Source organism: Lampetra fluviatilis, chromosome 11 (assembly GCF_964198595.1).
Source record: "Lampetra fluviatilis chromosome 11, kcLamFluv1.1, whole genome shotgun sequence".
Lineage (NCBI taxonomy): Eukaryota > Metazoa > Chordata > Hyperoartia > Petromyzontiformes > Petromyzontidae > Lampetra > Lampetra fluviatilis.
In genome coordinates, this window is record NC_136285.1 from 1,045,772 (window position 1) to 1,067,880 (window position 22,109).

The 22,109-nt window shown below is 45.4% G+C and overlaps 1 protein-coding gene across 1 annotated transcript in view; it reads right to left on the reverse strand.

The window, feature by feature from the left end:
• Positions 1-22,109, reverse strand: part of LOC144934673 (complement C3) — a 238,628-nt gene that overhangs the window by 190,331 nt on the left and 26,188 nt on the right. Inside the window, exons 4-6 of the mRNA XM_078860724.1 lie at positions 18,743-18,819; positions 9,049-9,149; positions 184-266 (exon numbers count right to left, since the gene is read on the reverse strand). Of these exons, the coding sequence (XP_078716850.1) occupies positions 184-266; positions 9,049-9,149; positions 18,743-18,819 (261 nt within the window). The remainder of the gene's footprint in view (positions 1-183; positions 267-9,048; positions 9,150-18,742; positions 18,820-22,109) is intronic.

The following is a 22,109-nucleotide window of genomic DNA, read 5'->3' on the forward strand; positions in this document are numbered from 1 at the left end:
GGAATAATTTGCAAGTAATATTTCACCATTGAGATGCTATGGTCAATCCCAGTTACATTGCATGGGTTTTTTTAAGTTAAGGGAGGAAATAGGAGAATCTGGACGAACCTTGAAGAATGTGGGCAGAACACAATGTCGTGACAAATGGTATGATTAAATATGAAGATTTGAATGTTTACATACTGTATTCCCGGACATCAAACTCAGCAGATGAGTTGATATTGGGTGCTCCACTCATTCGGGCAAAAATCTTCCAAGTGCCATGTCTGTGGATTACAATACCGTGAGCATCATTATTGCTGGGGTTGTTAAAATTTATTTTATGTATTACCGGTAAGTGCATAAAAAAACTGTGAAAAAACAGTGTGAACCGGGTACATGCATGTCTCTAGAAACGAACACAACATGAATACGTTTTTAACTGATAAATGACAGCAGCTCCATCAGGAGTGTAATCGTTTGATCACATGCAATCCAGAAGTCGACGCCGCAGTTGCAAGAATGAAACAGGTTTATCAACTACCCCACGACACCACCACCTCTTTCCACCCAGTAGCATAGTAAGTCAATAAAAAGCAGGTCACTGTGGGGTAAAGTGTGGGTAACCTCTTCCAACACGCCTGATATGTATAAGAGTACAATACAGAAAAAGCCCTCTAGAGCAGTGCTTCACAACCGGCGTGTCGCGGTGAAGTCTCATATGTCCATGGTATGTTTAAATTGATCAACAGACAATGAAATACAATAATTAACACAAAGACACACATATATTAACATAAAATAATTAAAAAGACACACAGCCATTGAAATTAAACAATAAACCAGGGACAGTTAAATTAAACAGACATAGAGAGTTAAATTTAATTATGAACACACATATAGAGACAGAGATCAACATAAAAAGATAGACAGACACATAGACATTGAAATTAACACAAGACACACAGAAATCCAAATAAAACCATACAATAGAGGGACAAACAGTTGGCCATAACAACAACGACCAATTCTGCTCTTGCATATGGGAATATTTCAAGAGCTGAATGACGATGTTGGGATCTGCTAGCGACAAGTGGGCTTCAGGAGAGAGTTTGTGTAGTTTGCAAACCTTCCATTGAGGGGCGCAGACTACAATTTCAAATCAAACACAGACAGACACATGCTTGATACGTAAGAGCCAGGGATGCAATTGAATGTGTAACCTCTGTATTGCAAGTTCAGTGCGCTCACCATTATGCCACGGTGGCAGCTCCCTTCATCTCTCAGCTAAAAAGGAAAATATGTTGCGTTTAATGTCACGGCACGTGACATTAAATGTCATAACAGTGCTTTTGTAACAGTATGGCCCAAACTGTATGGAAGAAAAAGGTGATTAAGGATTATTCAGGAAGATGTACTAAATTTTACACAGTTTATTCTCTAGAGCTGGGATATTGTAAACTGTCAAAATAATTCAAATATTATTACTGACTAAAGTGTTTGTTCGTTTCTCAAGCCGCTTGTCCTGGTGAGGGTCACGGCGGCAGCATGTTGAGTAGGACGTTCCAGACCTCCCTTTTCAGGCATTCTCAGGTCAGCTGAGCGACATAGTCCCACCAGCATGTCCTAGGCTGGCTCCAGGGTCTTCGCCTAGTGGGACGTGCCCGATAGAATTCCAGGGGCAGTCTACTGGGCGAAACCTTACCAGGTGTCCGAACCACCTCAACTGGCTCCTCTCGACGCAGAGGAGCAGCGGCTCGACACTGAGGCTCTCCGGATTACCGAGCTCCTCACCCTAACACGGAGAGTGATCCCGGCAACCATGTGGAGAAACATAATTTTGGCCCCTTGTACCCACGACCTTTCGGTCATTACCCAAAACTCATGACCATAGGTGAGGGTGGGAACTAGATTGACCTGTAAACCGAGAGCTTTGTTCGAGAACTCAGCTCTCACTTCACTACCACGGTTCAGCACCCGCATCACTGCTACATTGCACCGATCTGCCGGCCGATCTCCCGCTTCCACTTACCATCACTCGAGAAAGAGACCAAGGTATTTAAACTCCTCCACTAAGGGTAGCTATTCCACGTTCACCAGGAGAGCACACTCCACCATCTCCCGGGAGTGAACCATGATCTCAGATTGGAGGTGCTGATCCTCATCCTAGCCGCTTCACACTTGGCATCAAACCATTCAAGTGATCACAGATTGACGAGGCAAAGAGGACGTCATCTGCAAAAAGCAGTGGCGCACCTCCTTGACCCGTATTGGATACTCTCCATACCTCAGCTGCACCTTGATATCCTATCGATGAAAATCACATACAGGAGTGGAGACAAGACGCACCCTTGGCGGAGTCCAACACCCACAGTGACCGATTTAGATTTAACACCAAGAATACGGACACAGCTCTCACTCCGGGAATAGAGGGACCGGATAGAACACACAAGCGGCATCGGTAAATCATTATCCCACAGCACCTCCAACAAGACATTCCAGGGAACATGGTCATATGCCTTCTCCATGTCTACAAAACAGAGGGAGATTGGAGGAGCATACTCCCATGACTCCTCACATAGCTGTGAGAGGAAAAAAATACGTCTATTGTTCCATGACCCTGACGGAATGCATATTGTTCCTCCTGAATTTGAGGCTCGACCACTGGACGCAGCCTCATCTCCAGCACTATGGCATAGGCTTTACCTGGGACGCTGAGGAGTGTGATCACCATTCTTAAAAATGGAGATCACGACCCCAGTTTGCCAATCCAGAGGTACTGTGTCCACCTTTCATGCAACATTGAAGGGGCGTGTTAACCACGAGCCTCCTACATTGTCCAGCGCTTTCAAAAACTCTGAGCGAGTCTCGTCCACCCCAGCAGCTTTGACGCTATGAAAGACCTCGACCGTCACAGTGACTTCAGCAGCCGTGATGGATCAAAAACCCCCCAGTTGTTTCCAGAGCTGCCTCCTGAGAGGAGGGCATGTCCACTCGGTTGAGAAGTTCTTCAAAGTGCTCCTTCCACCTCTCAACTATTTCCTTAAGTGAGTTCTATGTTATGCCACCCTTACTGGAAAACAGTCCGAGCCACGTCCCGTCAACCCCTCCTAAGGATGGATGGTTTGCCAGAACATATTTTAGGCATGCTGGTAGTCCCTCTTTATGCTTTCTCTAAACTCTTTCCATTCCTGGGCTTTCGCTTCAGCGATTGCTACTGCTGCTGTCCTCTTGACAAGCCAGTACCTCTCAATTGAATAGGGAGACCTTTTTCCAAGAATATCTTGGAAAGCCTCCATCATCTTGACAGCTTCCCTCACCACTGGTGTCCTAGGGTTGCTGCCATGACAGGCAATAACTGTATCCTTCAGACCACAGCTTTTTGCAGCTGCATTGTGACAATCGTGGTTCTAAACATCATCCACTCGGACTAAATGTCCATGACCTCCCCTGGTGTGTAGAAGTTTTTTCTGGAAGTTTACATTTTTCTGCACTGGGTTATCCACCAGACGTTCCCAGAAAACCCGCACTGTCCAGAACATATGGCCTTAGGTCCTATGATATAAATGTAATGACAATAGAGCCTCCATGCTGTGTGAGGGGGCTAGCGGCCACGGGAGGTAATTACAGGGAGGTCAGCCTACAGTACGAATGCACTAGTGGCCACTGGAGCAAATGACAGGGGTATCAGTTGTGAGTGTGAAGGGACTGGTAGCCTCGAGAATGTTCGAGAAGGGAGCATGGTCAGGTGACAGAAGAGGACAGTAGAGTCTGCCGGTAGAAGGAGCGTCCAGAGTCAACAAGAAAGATCAAGAAGGGGGACGTGGTCTCGTGTTGATATATGAGGGAGATGCACGGGAGATGCACGGGAGACTCGGGGCTGTTGCAGTGGGATCTCCGCCTGATGTCATGTGAACGTGTCTTCATTAAAGTGCTATCTCAAGAGAAGTGTGTCAAGTCGTCATTACAAATGGTGTCAGAAGTGGGATGTCATCATGCCACAACACGGATGTAAGGAGAACTCACCGACAAAGACTTCAAATGGTGGGGAGACCCCCCTGCAGCAAGCCCCATGCAGCAGGGACCTGGTGAACAACCTCACTGGTGAAGAGGGAGTGGCGGCGGTAACAAGGAGAGAGGAGGCCGACCGATAGAAACAAATAAACGCGGAGGTTATGGTGGAAGTCCCCACGGTAGAAGCCGCTCAACCGATGGACGCCATTTTGAAAGTTGGCCAAATGGCAACTGAGGTGGCTGCAACTCCAATGGCGTGGGAAACAGCAATAAACCAGCCGCAGTGGATGACACCTGTAAAGTAATTTGTAGCAGCGGGAGGCGACTGGGGCGCCTTCACCCAAAGGTTCGAGGCAGCGTATCAAGCCATTGGATGGTCGCAGGAGGAAGCACTGTGAGCCCTACCTACCGCCCTTGACGACGATGCCCTCTCGGTGTTCCGAACTGTGCCGGAGGAGCGAAGGGCTTCGCTACGAAAGGCGTATGGTGAGATGGCGGCTGTTTTTGATCCCCCATCGAATACATGGAGGAAGTTGCTGCAACAAAAACAGAGAGAGGCTGAGATGCCCATCACTTATCGCAGCGCATTGATGGTGCTGGGCCAGATAGCGTACCCACGGCTGGACGAGACGGCGCTGTATTTTCTGGCAATGGAGAAAATGCTGGCACTGGTACAGGAGATGGGAGTCGTGCTACCAATTGTGGAGGAGGTGCAGACTTCCCTGTGGGTGGCCCGATGCCTGCAGGCGCATGAGGGGATGAATAAGGGGATGAACCATCGGCCTCGTGTGGTGGCATGGTCAGGTGATCTGATGTCGGGTGAGGCTGACAGTCCGATCAGCAGGGAGTGTGGGGCTGCCAATAGAAGAGGATCCAGAGCTGGGGGAATAGGTGATGGCAGCAGTACATGAGAGGGCTCGACACCGGGGGGAGACTTCGCGACGGCCTCAAGGTTGGGGACCAAGGAAGGAGGTGACCACGCTGCAGCGGGGGCCCACCATGGCCTGCTTCAGGTGTGGTCCGCTGGGGCACATCGCACAGGGAGGTCGGAGCGGCGCCTGGACAGCATCGTTGGCGGCATCTGTGTTCTCACTGTGGGCCACTCCATAATGATGGCAGGCAGGTCGCAACACTAGACACCCGGCCCAAAACATCACCTCACACATCTAGGTGGTCGCGTCCCCCGGGCTCCATTATCACCTTGCATCCTGTATTGGTTATGTCGGTTGCGTCAGTCGCGTTGGTTGTGTCGGTTGCGTTGGTCGCGGGTGAGCAACGGGGTTCAAAGGATTATAGGGATTGAGGTGACAGGGCCTGCTGTCATTTCAGAAAGGCGAGCCTGTGGGATACTAACTGTTTGAATAGAATGCCCTCAGAAATTGATGGATCGGAAGTGTGAAGTGATACCGCCAGGGCAGCAGTTATTTTTTCTCTTGGATCCTGTTGGAAGGGAAGTGGGTGGAACATCGTAATTCGGGCCTTGGTGAGGGAATCGGTATAGATCCCACCGGCCATGCAGAGGTTGGTTCCCTTGCAGTAGCGCAAGAGGTTGCATTCGCCCGACCCAGATGCGGCGGTTCTCCTGACGCCGTCCAACAGTGTGGCCCGCGAGCTTGTGCTAGCGAGTGCGTAGACGATCCTAGGAGCAGGCCTAGAGCCGTTCCTGCAGGTGTTGAGTGTGGGTGGAGGGACAGCTGTGGTTCTAGCAGGTACCGTGTTGGCCCATGTGAGTCCGCGTGTTGCGAGCTGGTGGCACCAGATATCGTGGAAGCGATGGAGAGAGCCTGCCTTTTGTGAGGTGATGACGATAGACATCGAGGAAGTGATGGGTAGAGAAAGTCAGATCAGATGAAACGTGGGCAACCCTTGTAACGAGAATCCTGGTTTACCTCAGGCACAACGGGGCAAATTTAAGTAATTTTTCTTGAAAATTCAGGTGTTTTCAGTGAGAGCAAGTGTGACATCGGTTGTACTTCTCTATTGCTGCACCATATTGATACGGGAGACAGCCTCTTCACCAGAGCTCATGTCGGATGTGTCCGGAAGAGAAGGAATATGCAAATAGGCAGTGGCTGGTGCATGCCGAGTACGCGTGTGGACAATTTGTTGGACGTGTTGTCGAGTGCCGGTTTGGCCCCAATTACTATTTAACTGGGTGCGTCTTCGAGAAAACAAATGCAGGATGCAACCGCGGCGCAGCAGGTTACGTCCAGGTGAATGACATATTGTGGCTGCGTTATCTGCAGATACCGCTGCAAACATCGCCTAAGTAGCACTGCCATGGTGGGCATCGGTCGAGATTGTGGAAGTGATTCGGGTTTGGTTCGTGCAAATATAGATGGGGCATCGCCGTTGGTTTGTCCCCCCATCGCGTTTCAAACCATACGTGTATCCCCGCCCAGTCATCTCATCTCCAAGTTCTGTGCGGCCAGGGTCTGGTGTGTCCGACGTGCCAGGGTAGTCATCCGGGATGGTTGTGAAACCCGAGGAGATGTGTTATGCCGCCCACAGAATGCGACCCTCTGATTCTCAGAGGCCCACAAGACTCTGCCACATGCGATGGACCGGCGTCAAGGACCCGGTTAAAAGCTGTATGGCTGCGATAGTGGCTCTCAAAGCCACAAGGTAGACTGTCAACTCCCAAGGCCAAGCGTTTTTTTTTGTGTACCCCGGTGTGGTTGTTGTCATTCGCGTGGAGTGGCTTGCACCACTCACTCGTCATGTTGTGTTGTTGGTGGCTTATGTGGCCAAGTGACGAGTTCTTTTCCATGCGGATATGGGTTGTCATTCTGCCATAATTGGTGCATTTTTGTTTTTTAAGTCTTGGTATTAGCCTGGATGGTTATATTTTTATGAAGGGGTGATGGGGGGGGGGGTGATATAATTAAAATAGAGCCTGCATGCGGTGTGAGTGGGCTAGTGGCCACGGGAGGTAATGAAAGGGAGGTCAGTTGTGAGTGCGAAGAGACTGGTGGCTACGAGAATATTATAGAAGGGAGCATGGTCAGGTGACGGAAGAGGACGGTAGAGTCTGCCGGTAGAGTCTGCCGGTAGAGCGAGCGACCAGAGTCAGTGAGAATGATCGAGAAGGGGGGCGTGGCCTCGTATTGATATATAAGGGAGATGCGTGGGAGACTCGGGGCTGTTGCAGTGGGATCTCTGCCTAACGTCAAGTGAACGTGTCTTCAATAAAGTGCCATCTCAAGAGAAGTGTGTCAAGTCGTCATTAGTGACATCGGGAATGTCACTGCATGGTGCCGGCCTGAGAGGGCCATGGCACGCGATGCACTGTCATCGCATACACCCTGTGAGCAGGTGTAGTACCAGCCCTACCGGTGCTTGGTGAGCGCTGGATAGCGCAGGCACTACGCATAGCATGTGGTGGGGGGTCCCACGAGGGTGAGTGGGAGAGTGTCAGCCCAAGGGCAGGGTTGCCCCAGGCCATGGCACTCTAGTTGACCCTGCAGACACGTGATCTAGAGTGTCTATAGAGAGGCCCCCAGATGGGGGGACTAGGGGGTGATCACGTGTCCAGGGAGAGCTCTCGAGAGGGATCGAGAGGGAGCTAGAAGGCTCCAAAGGGCGGAAGGAGCCAAGGGCGGAGCGGCCTCGATCGTAGGGGGATATAAGGCAGGTCCCTGAGAGGGACCGGGGTCGCTGCCTTCTAAAAGTCGAAGCTCCACGTCCACCAGCTGAAGCCTACATCTCAAGCTTGAAGCTCTACGTCTTCGGGGCAAACACGTGGTTGCAGACCCGAGTAGGGGCCTGATCCTTCGTAGCAGTAACTCCCTGCATAGAATAGTTAGCTGGGTGGTCACCACCCTAGGCTCTATCTGGTGAAGGAGCAGTTACCCCTTGTGTTACGTGTTAAAAATAAATGTGTTGCCTCTAAAAGGAACAACGTCTGCGACTCAGTTGGACTCACTACACAACTATAAAGTCAATCATTGACCTTCGGCCCAAGGTGCTCTGGTACCAAGTACACATACGAGCATCCTTGTGTTCTAACATGATGTTTGTTATTAACATTCCGTCACTCGCGCACAATTCCAATGACACCTCACTGTTCGGGTTCACATCAGGGCCATTCCTTCCAATCACGCCTCTCCATGTATCTCCATCGTTTCCCACATGAATATTTAAGTCGCCCAGTAAGGATATGGAGTCAGTAGACGCACTATCGAGCACTGCACCCACCGTATCTAAGAAGGCCGAATACTCTGAACTCCTGTTTGGTGCATAAGCAGGGGCGGTTTCTTCATTAGGGCGATTGGGTGACGCACCACCAATGTCATTCAACCACAGAGTCACGCTAGCCGTCACTGTGCCTCTGGATATAGTCCAATCAGCGTCATGCTACGTTCTGTGGAGTACCGCCTCTTTTTGGGCGATTTCCCTCCAGCTGAGAATCGCCCCGAGTGGTCCCATAGACTTACATTCAAAGATGTTTTTTTTCGAACGGGGGCGCTGCAATGCATTCTCTATGGCTTCCGGGAGGGCTCGCCCTAACGTGCTTACGTCATCATACGTGCTTACGTCATCATACGTAAGCACGTTTCATCCAACAATATAATTTGTCGCCACCTAGTGGAATCTTTAATAAAATAAACTTGAGTGGTTTGTTTTAATAGTGAGTATAGAAACAAACAAGATGTATTGTAAGAGTCACTTTATTTTTCATTAATATTAAAGAAGTGAAGTTGCCTTTACATGCTTAAGCTGTTAATTTATCCATTGCATGGGTGGACCTTATCCTTATCAATCATCCAGACATTTGCCCCCCCTGAGAGATTTTGCAGGAGCCGCCACTGTGCATAAGCATAGACAACCGTCAACAATTTCCTTTCTGAGACCCAAAGTCTTATTGAGCTGACTCTCATCTACTGGGGCCAACTTCAAGCTGAACAGTATCCAGCCGGAGGCTTGTGCAATACTCCAGGCGACATAGCTCTTTTAGGGTCATTGGAACACACAAACCCCACCACCACAATACGATGATGGTGGGCTATTATATCCTTTTACACGAAACATGTCATTATTTGGGTGTGAGCTTACTTGGAAATAGCAGGGATTGTGAATGATGTTCCATCCACTATACCCTCATCGGTGGCCTTGATGGTTTTTATTTGTCTCTCTACAATCACTCCATCTGCATTCTGTAAGAGATCACACGATTTAATAATGTATACATTTTGTATTTGCACCATTCAGATAACACAAGGCTATCATGCAGGTGCTATGTTCTACTTTGTTGCAGTTCATGCTAAAAGGTAATAGAGCAATGGTCTGAAGAATCAATGTGGTCATTCACAAAAAATAGATAAATATGAAAGTTGTTGTATACCTGCCTTTCTAAAAACTCATATTAAGAGTGATATTGCCTATTTTTAATGTAACAGTTTTTCTATTATATATATGGGTTTAGCAGAGACGGATACATGTGAACTCCTGCCTTGAAACAACAAAATGCAATTTATCCTTATGTTTTGAGTCGCTTGCAGAGTCAAGGACTGCGAGAAGTTGTACTGTAACTAAGCTATAATAGTTGTGAGAAGCTAAGAGATGTGCGAATACATTTTCATATAATACTGTGATTAGCCAATAGTTGTGATAAGCTTCAGAGGTGTGTGAATACATTTCAGGAGTTTTAGAGAGTGAGTTTTGGAGAGTGAGTGAGGAGCAGCGACGAGCAGCTCGCAGCAGGAGCCCTCCTGGGAAAAGGGGGGGGGGGCACCAAGGGTGGTCGCGCAAAACAAGCTGGTCCTCACAAGACCGGCAGCGCAGTGGCTCACGACTACCCACGAGCATGCTGACTCGGAAGACGAGCACCCTCCAGCAAAGGTCGAGCTCGAGACACAATAAAGCGTGTCTGGTACCAAGGGGGGTGACGCGCTGCTGCCCAGCGGACGAGCTGCGAGCGCTATCTGGCGACGTGACCATCACACACACCAACGCAAACGGAGCCGAACCCATCCGATCCCTGCCAGCATGGGCACCGCCGCCATTGTGAGCAGCATGCCGACTCAACAACCACTCAAGCGTTGGACAGAGCCTGACAGTGCAGCCGAGAACAAATGCCGTGTGTTCGAGACACACACCCGCCGACCCAACGCCCCCTGCTGGGGACCTGAGGTATTTTTGGTACGAGGATAAACGCTGCACTACGGCGTGACGCCATCTGGACCCCAGAACCACAGTTAGCAGATATAGTACGTGGACAACTCAAACCGTACTGCCCGCTATAATCATTGGTCTTTGTGGTGACTGCCCTCCAACAGACACACAATGCGCATAACGGTACCAATAAGTTTGTTCCAAGAGGTTTTTTTTTGTTTCACAAAGAGTTGTCATTCCAAAGTGCTGTGTTAACTATTAGCTGATCGTGGAGAAGCATTGTTCTGTCCCTCGAGTTGCATATTTTAGAAATATTTTAGTCGTTCATTTTCTTTTCATTACATAATCGTACCAATTCATTCATTTGATGTCACACTACATATTTATAAGCATCTATGTTATGAATCTTCACACTCGCATTAATCCTATTGTTTTTAGAGATTTATTTTTATTGCAAAATCATACCAAGGAATTCATTTATGTCCACTAAACATTTATAAGCATCTATGTTACGAATCTACACACTCGCATGCACACTATTGTCTTGGGATATTTCTTTAATTGCCAAATCATACCAATTAATCCATAGATGTCCACTAAACATTTATAAGCATCTATGTTACGAATCTACACACTCGCATGGATATTATTGTTTTGAGATATTTATTTTTATCACAAAGTCTTACCAATAAATTAATTGATGCCCCTTTTTGTCATTGGGCACATGTTTCTTTAGCACGGTTCCGTATGTCATTTTTAAGGACTTTCCTATCGTCGTGTATTGTCACATTACTATGAGTCAGCCTATGGTTCTATTGCTCAGTTTAACAATGTAACCATTGAGGTTTAATTGGATGGATCGATGAGTAGGATATTTTCAAGTGTACTGTTGTGGCAATTTCGATTATAAGTGTGTTCACATATTAGAGTGTTTTAGATATTAAAGTTGCTTAACACAGAAGAGTCTGAGTGGTTTCTTCCTAAGTTCATGCATAATGATCTTAATTATAAGACCTGTATCCTGCGGTGAGATCTGAATCCTGAGACCGGAAATAATTATACTAAAATCATAACCAGTAAATGTTTAAGCGAGAATCATAATCAATAAAAGTTAAAACGAGAATCATTGCATTATCACGATAGGTAATACACCCTTAGACAACGAAGCTAGGCATCACACACACCGTTACACACACACACACGATATGCCCCTAGACAATGAAGCCGAGCATCACATCACACACACACATCAATCACAAATAACCACACACACAGAATACACCCCTAAACAAAGAAGCCGAGCCAATAATAATAAACGCATTACTACACGCACACCTATTGATCATAATGCAAATGTACACACACATTAATAATACTCCTATACACATGTAGTGACATAGCGCTGACTGTTGGACAGCAGCAGGAACTGAAGGTGGGCACTTAGCGCACACGCCGCTGAGCATATATGCGGGTGTGCCGGCAGGGCGGAGGAACTGGGGCAAGGGTAATAGACCTCGTGTGGAATCCTCTGGAACCCTCTGGAGGGTTCAAGAAAAGAGGTGTGGCTAGGGCGGAGCCAAGCCATGCCGAGGGGAATATATGTAGAGGAGAGCAAGAGCTCTGGGCTGCTGGTTCTGGGATTGGACTCGTCTCGTCATCGCTGTCGTCGTCGCCCTCGTCTCATCGCTGCTGCTTTTGCCCGATCATTGCGCGGCCGGACAGTAGTTGGCTGTCCCGTTCAATGCCGTCAGTGCAACATGCCACCCACACGCACAGATGACACTACATTTGGTATCAGAAGTGGAGTTTAAAAACCCACCAGTAGTGTCATTGGGACATCGGGACGAGGACAGCGAGATGGTCGACGCTCCGACAGCCCCGGGATCCGGGAACCTGGTTATATAAAACCCGAGGCTGCTGGGCATCAAAGGCGTCAGCAGCTATGCAAATGAGGTAGGAGCGGCTGTGCGTCGACTGACAGAGCTGCTGGGCATCGACGGCGTGAGCGGCTACGCAAAAGAGGTAGGAGCGGCTGCACGTCGACCGACAGAGAGCTGTTGGGCGTCGACGGCGGGAACAGCTACTCAAAAGTGGCAGGTCTCGGCAGAGAGAGAAGCAGGACGTTGACAAAAAAGAGCAGCTGAGCGGCGATGGCTAAAGTGCTACACCAGGTGGCGGGAGTGGGAGAGCATCGACGGAGAGACTGCACGTCGACTAAAAGAGAGCAGTTGCGAGTCGTCGGAAAGACAGAGACTGCACGTCGACGGAGAAAATGGGGGCTGCGCGTCGATGGAGAGAGAGTGAGGGCCGTACGTCGACAGAGAGGGTGGCTGAGATTTCCCGTGGTCAAGCGCCGACCAGGGAGCATGGCAGGAAACTGCCATGTGGAGAGGGGCACGGGCCGGCATAAAGCGCAGACCCCAGGGGACGGTGCAGAGGACAGCGGGGAAAATGGAGCGGGAGCTGCCATCGGAGCGGGAGCAGGGGACTCCGGACGGGAGACCAGACACATGGTGGGCGCCATTTTATCATCGGAGGCTGTGGGGGCTGGCGAGGAAATTGTTGCCCTGCCCTCTGCCGTGTGTGGTCGGTCGGGCCACACTGCTGCGGACTGTCGGGGTGACGATTGATATCGGTGGAGTTACCCGTGCTCATTGGGAAGCCAGCACAGTCAACTTAAGCCCTGTCGGACCGGGTCTCTGAGGCCTACCGAGACCGCCAAGTGCGAGGCCTCAGGGACTGGACTCGAAGGGCGATGCCGAGTGACGAGGTGTCACGCCCTTCGAGCCAAGGACTCTGTCTCCATCATCTCTTAGCCCTCCAGGTTCACCAGGTGAGCACGGTTACAAAGGGAAAGGGGGATGTCCTTACACATGGAAAGTGACTTCGTGATTTCCTGTAAAAAGAGTTGTCATTTTCTCTGGATTAGAGTATTTTAGCGTCATTTGGCGTCATCTGGTCTAACCCATGTGAGACTAGGCTCTAAGGAAAGCTGTTTCGGGTGTGGAACAATCAACTTCAAGGACAGTGCATATATTATCAGAGTTATGTTTTTTGTTTGCATTATGGCTGCAGGTATTGTGGTCTATGCAAACATGACTCCTTGTAAAAAAGGTGTCAGTTTTATTGCCAGATAGAAGGGTAAACAACCAATTATCATATTTTTTACTGGCAAATGAGGTTCCAATGGTATAATCTGAATGGCAAAAGTTAATCAGGAGGTTTGTTCAAGATTGGGTAGAGAGGCATCAGCTTCAACTTTGCTGAGTCCAGTTTATAGCCCGAGGCTTCTCCGTATTCCGTGATCAAAGATAGAAGAGTGGGAATAGAGGTCATGGGCCCCACTATAGTTTGCACGATGTCATCTACATGAAGATTGAATTTATTTTCACTTGTCCCTTTGCGTACTCCAACCCATTTCGGCTAGATTTTAGCTCGTGGTTCAATTGACAAAAGGCAGTTTGAGACGAGGCACAAAAGAAAGCTGTCTGTGTGGACCAATCAGTTTCAAGGAAAATGCATATATTATCAGAGTATGCTTTTTGTTTGCATTCTGACCTCAAGCATTGTGGTTAATGTAGACATGATTCCTTGTAAAAGGTTTCAGTTTTTTTTACATCTTAACACCTTAATTTTGGAGCTTTCGTGACTGCAGGAAATATTCTTCAGTTTTTTCGGTAAAGTCACGTATAAAGATAAAATAATAAATTAAATAATAGCATACGACGTTTCGATTGCAACACAAGCAATCATCATCAGGTATAGTGAAATAGCGACATAAAATCTAACCAGAAAACTATAGACAGACATATATGCAGACAGATATCACCAAGATACATAGATCGAGCAACACAGGTACAGAGAGGGGTGATCGTCTCTGTGGGGTGGCCTTAAATAGACATAGGGGGGCGGAGGCAGAGAGAGGGAGGGGGTTAGAGAAAAAATGTACATGTTACTGAGTACGAAGGCTTAGAGGGAGAAAGAACACACTAAATTAAATAACCAAGCAAAGTATCGAAATGTTATGTAAAACGACACAAAGAGTCGGTCAACACACAATTAACGCATAGCCTGGTCGATTACGTATTTCAAAGATTGCTAAGTTAGAATTTAAGTGTGAAAATTCCAAAGAAAGACAAAAAATAAAAAAAAACAAGAGGAACGGAGACACACAGACAGAGCAGAACCTAAGAACGACAAAAAACGAGTGTAGACAGAAAAATTTACACTAAATATACAGGCAGAGAGAGAACAAAAAACCCAGAGAGGGAGAAAAAGGTAAACTTGGAACTTCCCCGTAGAAGTGGTTCAATCTTAATTTTGGAGCTTTCGTGACTGCAGGAATTATTCTTTGGTTTTGTCGGTAAAGTCACGTATAAAGATAAAATAATAAATTAAATAATAGCATACGACGTTTCGATTGCAACACAAGCAATCATCATCAGGTATAGTGAAATAGCGACATAAAATCTAACCAGAAAACTATAGACAGACATATAAGCAGACAGATATCACCAAGATACATAGATCGAGCAACACAGGTACAGAGAGGGGTGATCGTCTCTGTGGGGTGGCCTTAAATAGACAGAGGGGGGCAGATGCAGAGAGAGGGAGGGGGTTAGAGAAAAAATGTACATGTCACTGAGTACGAAGGCTTAGAGGGAGAAAGAACACACATTCTGGCGAATTGCCCGATGATGCTGGATGCAATTTCCAGCGAAACGTCGTACTCAAATTGTAAATGTTGTGGTTTCACGCTTCAACACACCGGTGGGCTAAAGCAGTGAACTATTTGTCTTTTGTCAACGTGACACTTTTTTACTGATTGGCCGTGTCGGGTGGTGGAGGGTTACGACACATTTATAAATAACGCGATTTAAACCCAAAAACGTTGATTATGAACACTAAATTAAATAACCTAGCAAAGTATCGAAATGGTATGTAAAACGACACAGAGAGTCGGTCAACACACAATTAACGCATAGCCTGGTCGATTACGTATTTCAAAGATTGCTAAGTTAGAATTTACGTGTGAAAATTCCAAAGAAAGACAAAAAATAAAAACAAGAGGAACGGAGACACACAGACAAAGCAGAACCTAAGCCTTCGTATTCAGTGACATGTAAATTAAGATTGAACCACTTCTACGGGGAAGTTCCAAGTTTACCTTTTTCTCTCTCTCTGGGTTTTTTGTTCTCTCTCTGCCTGTATATTAAGTGTAATTTTTTCTGTCTACACTCGTTTTTTGTCGTTCTTAGGTTCTGCTCTGTCTGTGTGTCTCCGTTCCTCTTGTTTTTTTTTTATTTTTTGTCTTTCTTTGGAATTTTCACACTTAAATTCTAACTTAGCAATCTTTGAAATACGTAATCGACCAGGCTATGCGTTAATTGTGTGTTGACCGACTCTCTGTGTCGTTTTACATAACATTTCGATACTTTGCTAAGTTATTTAATTTAGTGTGTTCTTTCTCCCTCTAAGCCTTCGTACTCAGTGACATGTAAATTTTTTCTCTAACCCCCTCCCTCTCTCTGCCTCCGCCCCCCTCTATCTATTTAAAGCCACCCCACAGAGACGATCACCCCTCTCTGTACCTTTGTTGCTCGATCTATGTATCTTGGTGATATCTGTCTGCTTATATGTCTGTCTATAGTTTTCTGGTTAGATTTTATGTCGCTATTTCACTATACCTGATGATGATTGCTTGCGTTTCAATCGAAACGTCGTATGCTATTATTTAATTTATTATTTTATCTTTATACGTGACTTTACCGAAAAAACCAAAGAATAATTCCTGCAGTCACGAAAGCTCCAAAATTAAGATTGAACCACTTCTACGGGGAAGTTCCAAGTTTACCTTTTTCTCTCTCTCTGGGTTTTTTGTTCTCTCTCTGCCTGTATATTTATTGTAATTTTTTCTGTCTACACTCGTTTTTGTCGTTCTTAGGTTCTGCTCTGTTTATGTGTCTCCGTTCCTCTTGTTTTTTTTATTTTTTGTCTTTCTTTGGAATTTTCACACTTAAATTCTAACTTAGCAATCTTTGAAATACGTAATCGACCAGGCTATGCGTTAATTGTGTGTTGACCGACTCTCTGTGTCGTTTTACATAACATTTCGATACTTTGCTAGGTTATTTAATTTAATGTGTTCTTTCTCCCTCTAAGCCTTCGTACTCAGTGACATGTAAATTTTTTCTCTAACCCCCTCCCTCTCTCTGCCTCCGCCCCCCTCTGTCTATTTAAGGCCACCCCACAGAGACGATCACCCCTCTCTGTACCTGTGTTGCTTGATCTATGTATCTTGGTGATATCTGTCCGCTTATATGTCTGTCTATAGTTTTCTGGTTAGATTTTATGTCGCTATTTCACTATACCTGATGATAATTGCTTGTGTTGCAATCGAAACGTCGTATGCTATCATTTAATTTATTATTTTATCTTTATACATGACTTTACCGAAAAAACCAAAGAATGAATCTTAACACCTGTTTTGTTGCCAGATAAAAGGGGAAAGCCTATTATCAAATAATAGCTGGTTTGATCGTTGAGGATCCTATCTAACTCTAGCTAAGCAGAATTGCTCTCCCACATAGTTTATTGAGATTATGTAGCCTTGCAAGACTATTTCCTCTCGTGCAAGTTGCTTGGCTATAACTTTTGTTTAAGCCTGCAAGTTCATTTTTCAATTAATCAGAAAGCTTTGAGGGAATCCTATATCGTCAAGGGACATGTGGGGAGTTCGACTCTGATTTGACCACAATAAACTCTTCTGTTTTCTTCCTGATATTTTTAGTGATCTGTTTTTCACGAGTAACCTCTTGTCCAGGTACCAAAAATTCTGCATCTGGAAAGCATTCTATATTCCTTGAATGTGGGTGTAATCTTGTTCCGAGGGGTTCAGGGCTCTGCATGGGTCTACTAGTTGGAGCTGGGACATCATTTCTTGGCGAAGATTCCTCTGTTGTGTGGAGGGGTTCGACCTGAGAAGGTGCGAGTAGGGTCCAGGACCAGGTTCCAATCTCTACCGATGATCATCTCCCTGGTTCTCTTCTCTATTAGCAACACAATTTCAGAGAACGGTCTTGAATTAATGGAAGCCATGTTGTGTAGGATTAAGAACGCTACTTCTTTGCCTATTAATTTGCCCAAGAAAAATACGTATTTTTGGGCAAAAACTACGACGTTTCGATCCCAACACAAGCGGTCGTCATCTGATGACAACCGCTTGTGTTGCAATCTAAACGTCGTAGTTTTTTGTTATTTTGTTATTTTCTTTGAACCTATCTACGTGACTTTACCGAAAGACCCATAGAATATTAATTCATGCAGTCACAAAAGCTTTAAGTCAAGATTCATCCTTGCACTGCATAGCCTGCCCCAGGGTCATGAAGTCCCATTATCCCCCCGCAAATGTGTGGATCTTCAAATTGGCATGGTACAGCAAATCCCGATGCAGGGTGAGTAACAGGCTTCTTCTCTTCAAGTTGACCGGTGTAAGGTCTGGGGCATTGTAGACTCGATTTCCCTAGATTAGGATGCCCTTTCCATTCGTCCACCTCGTCAGCAGCCCCTTGTCTATTAGAGAAGAGGATTAGCAAAGAGCGAGCTCTCGAGTTGTTGGTCTCCATGAGCCATGCAGCCATCCTTCTTGCCAATTATGTCCGGATATAAAATCATGTTTGGAAAGATGGACAGGGGGTCTGGAGTTTCAGGGTCCCAAAGGGTAATGGGGGGATGCTTCTGGATGAAGAAGAGGGCACCATATGGAGTACTGCCTTGAATGTTCTCGAAGAGGCCATTGGTCTTCAGTTGGCTCTCCCTGTTCTTGGCCTGCAGCTTGTTATATGCTTCCTCCAGCTGCCAGAGCTTCCCCTTGTTTCCAGTTCAGATCGCTCCACAATGGATTGAAGGGGCATTGTGGTTGCCTCTTTGCTTCCCCACTCTCTTGCCGATTGCCCCCAGCTTGTCGTTAAAGTACACCAGGAAGGGTGGCGTTTACTTCAGCTTTCTCCCGGATTTGGTCGATTTTTAACTGCAGTTCCTGAAGAAGATGCAGGACCTCTTTGGTGAGTTCCTCGGCTCTGACTTTGTGTACAGAGGAGAGTGTAGAGGTCGCTTTTTTTTTCTTGCCCGGAGCTCTGTCTACAATTATATACGTGGAGAAGCTGAGTTTGCAGTCACTCATAGTATTGGGCCTTATAGCTCATCGAGGTCCCGAAGTAGATGAAGCAGAACAAGTAGGGGGCAGGGCAGGGGGGTTTAATGAACCTAGAATTAGCCTCAAAATTCAAGGTTGAAGTAAGAGATGAGGAAAAGAATACAACTTAAAAATAGGTAATTTAGTTAATAAATAATTTATGAATAAGTAGATAGGACTGTCGAGGTCTCTCTCAGTGCTGCTCACTCAGGCATGAGGTCATGTGTACAAGCATTTGATATGATAATTATATTGTTTCAGCTGGTAAGGTGAAGACCAATTCTCAAAACCAAATCTAGCAGCAATTAAATGTGTCATGTGAAACTATCTAAAGCTTTGTCAGGAAAATACAGGTCAGAATGGTCACTGGATGCTCAAAAGAATTGAAGGCTGAGACAAGGCCCTACATTTATTGAAAACCACAAAAAGAGAAATACATACCACGATATCCACCGTCATCGACTGCGAACCTGGGATTGGTGACATCTTTTGATTCATTGGAAACATCCGATACTTGACTGTAAAACACACGTACACAAAAACATCTTCACCACTGATTTATAGTTGATGTTTGGTTTAGACGACGTGATGTCATAACACCCTCCCACAAATGGTCACTTATATAATAATTTTAACATGCCAATTATTATTGTTTCAGATCACCAGTAAGTTGTACAATTTTCACAGGCACATTTAGCAAATGGATACAAGGTTTTGGTTGGAACTATGCAATTCATTTTCAGAATACAATAGAAGAATAACTGAGCTGAAACACCCATACGCATCCCATTTAGCTGCCACTCAGTAGTTATACTTACCAACCGGTTATCTTATATCTAGTGACGTGTCCTACCTAAGCTCACTTTTTTAAAGTCAAAATTAGATCAATAACCTGTATGGGTTCTCTAATCAATGTATTCCTTTTTATTTCAAGCATGGGACATATGGCCTGTTTTTGGATTGCACGGGATCTGAATTGTCCACTGTGAAGCAGACAAGCAAGTACTTATGGGTAATAAGCCCACAGCGCAAATAGGAGTCCACTCGACTGTTTCGGTGTCTTCAAGTCGCACATTGGCGAATCAAGCCAGCATATATTCTTGTCACAGCAGCGAAGGTTATTCTCATGCAGCGAGAGAGAGAGAGGAACGCATGGCTGTGTCACCAGTGCCGTCAATGTAGCCGGCACGGGATCAGTGAGTAAACTTATTTGATACAAATTGTTTCAAGAGCTCACGTTGCAAAATATGCATGAAGCCAAGGCCGTAAAGAAGCGAATGATGAAAACACATCGATAGTTATGACTAAGCTCTATAAAGCCACTCTTAAGTGAATGCTTATGTATCTGCACCTCCTTTGTGCATGGTTTCGTTGCATTTTGTTGTAAAAAGTGTGCTTCAGAGTATCGACTTGCAGCACTGATTCGTATTCTAATATTATCCTCCAATTCAATCTTTAGATTAAACACATCTGCAATTTGATCAATTTGGAAAGTGAGGTAGTCTTTCATGAATTAGTAGATAATAATAATTAACCAGACCTGCTTACACTATACACCCACAGTTTCAATCAGGGTCGCAACTGGATTCAAACCATGAACCTCTGCATCAAGCAGCCAATGCTTCTGCTCAGTCAAGTCACCACCTCAGGGTATTTTATCTACTTTGTCAAGCTGACCAGACGTGTGGGAAGAGATGGGCTTACCCACGCTTCGCCCCACCACATGCGACCTGTGGATTAACCAACTCGTGTTTTACCAATTTATACTGCTGGGTTCACAGAGGTTGGCTATGGGGTTTTGAGAAACTTGCCCCATTGTTTGAACTGCTTTAGAAACGTGCTATGTCCATTGCTCTAGCCATTCCTATCGGTGCAGAAAACCAGTAACCATTCATACTTTTTTCATATGGTTACCAGTTATTCAAAACTAATTATTTTAAGAACCGGAGTATGGCATCGTGAGTTGTGCCTAGTTTGAGATCACATGACAACAAATGGTATTTGGTATGGTAATAAACGCGATAAGTTGGAAACAAGAAACAGTCACCTCCTTATCAATAATTAATTTCCACTACCATGGTGACAGTTCCAACTCAATGATTCCTCCACCCACGTTGAGGACTTGGTCAACCAGACTGACCGTTTTATTTCCTCCGATGTTCAACCACCACACTGCACGTAACAGTAACACCGTCACTCACCTACTCACTCATATATTTACCCACTGACTTATTCACCAACTTAATTTTAGAACTTTCGTGACTGCAGGAATTATTATTTGGTTCTTTCGGTTAAGTCACGTCTAAAGATAAAATAATAAATTAAATTAAATAATAGAATACGACGTTTCGATTGCAACACAAGCAATCATCATCAGGTATAATGAAATAGCGACATAAAATCTAACCAGAAAACTATAGACAGACATATTAGCAGACAGATATCACCAAAATACATAGCGGGAGCAACACAGGTAACAGAGAGGGGTGATCGTCTCTGTGGGGTGGCCTTAAATAGACAGGGGGGGGGGGCGGAGGCAGAGAGAAGGAAGGGGGGGTTAGAGAAAAATTTTGCAAATCAATGAGTGGTCAACAGACGTGGTGCTGCACGGCAAGTAAGCCTGAAAATCAGGAGGACACACTAAAATTAAATAACCTAGTAAAATATCGAAATGTAATGTAATACAACACAGAGGGTCGGTCAACACACAGTTAACGCATAGCCTGGTTGATTACGTATTTCAAAGATTGCTAAGTTAGAATTTAAGTGTGAACATTCTAAAGAGGACACAGGCAGAGAAAACAAGTCGCCAGAGAGAGAGAAAAAAGATAAGCTTAAAACTTCCCCGTAGAAGTGGTTCAATCTTAATTTTAGAACTTTCGTGACTGCAGGAATTATTATTTGGTTCTTTCGGTTAAGTCCCGTCTAAAGATAAAATAATAAATTAAATTAAATAATAGAATACGACGTTTCGATTGCAACACAAGCAATCATCATCAGGTATAATGAAATAGCGACATAAAATCTAACCAGAAAACTATAGACAGACATATTAGCAGACAGATATCACCAAGATACATAGCGGGAGCAACACAGGTAACAGAGAGGGGTGATCGTCTCTGTGGGGTGGCCTTAAATAGACAGGGGGGGGGGGCGGAGGCAGAGAGAAGGAAGGGGGGTTAGAGAAAAAATTTGCAAATCAATGAGTGGTCAACAGACGTGGTGCTGCACGGCAAGTAAGCCTGAAAATCAGGAGGACACACTAAAATTAAATAACCTAGTAAAATATCGAAATGTAATGTAATACAACACAGAGGGTCGGTCAACACACAATTAACGCATAGCCTGGTTGATTACGTATTTCAAAGATTGCTAAGTTATAATTTAAGTGTGAACATTCTAAAGAGGACACAGGCAGAGAAAACAAGTCGCCAGAGAGAGAGAAAAAAGATAAGCTTAAAACTTCCCCGTAGAAGTGGTTCAATCTTAATTTTAGAACTTTCGTGACTGCAGGAATTATTATTTAAGGCCACCCCACAGATAATTACTATTTAAGGCCACCCCACAGAAACGATCACCCCTCTCTGTTACCTGTGTTGCTCCCGCTATGTATCTTGGTGATATCTGTCTGCTAATATGTCTGTCTATAGTTTTCTGGTTAGATTTTATGTCGCTATTTCATTATACCTGATGATGATTGCTTGTGTTGCAATCGAAACGTCGTATTCTATTATTTAATTTAATTTATTATTTTATCTTTAGACGTGACTTAACCGAAAGAACCAAATAATAATATTCACCAACTCAC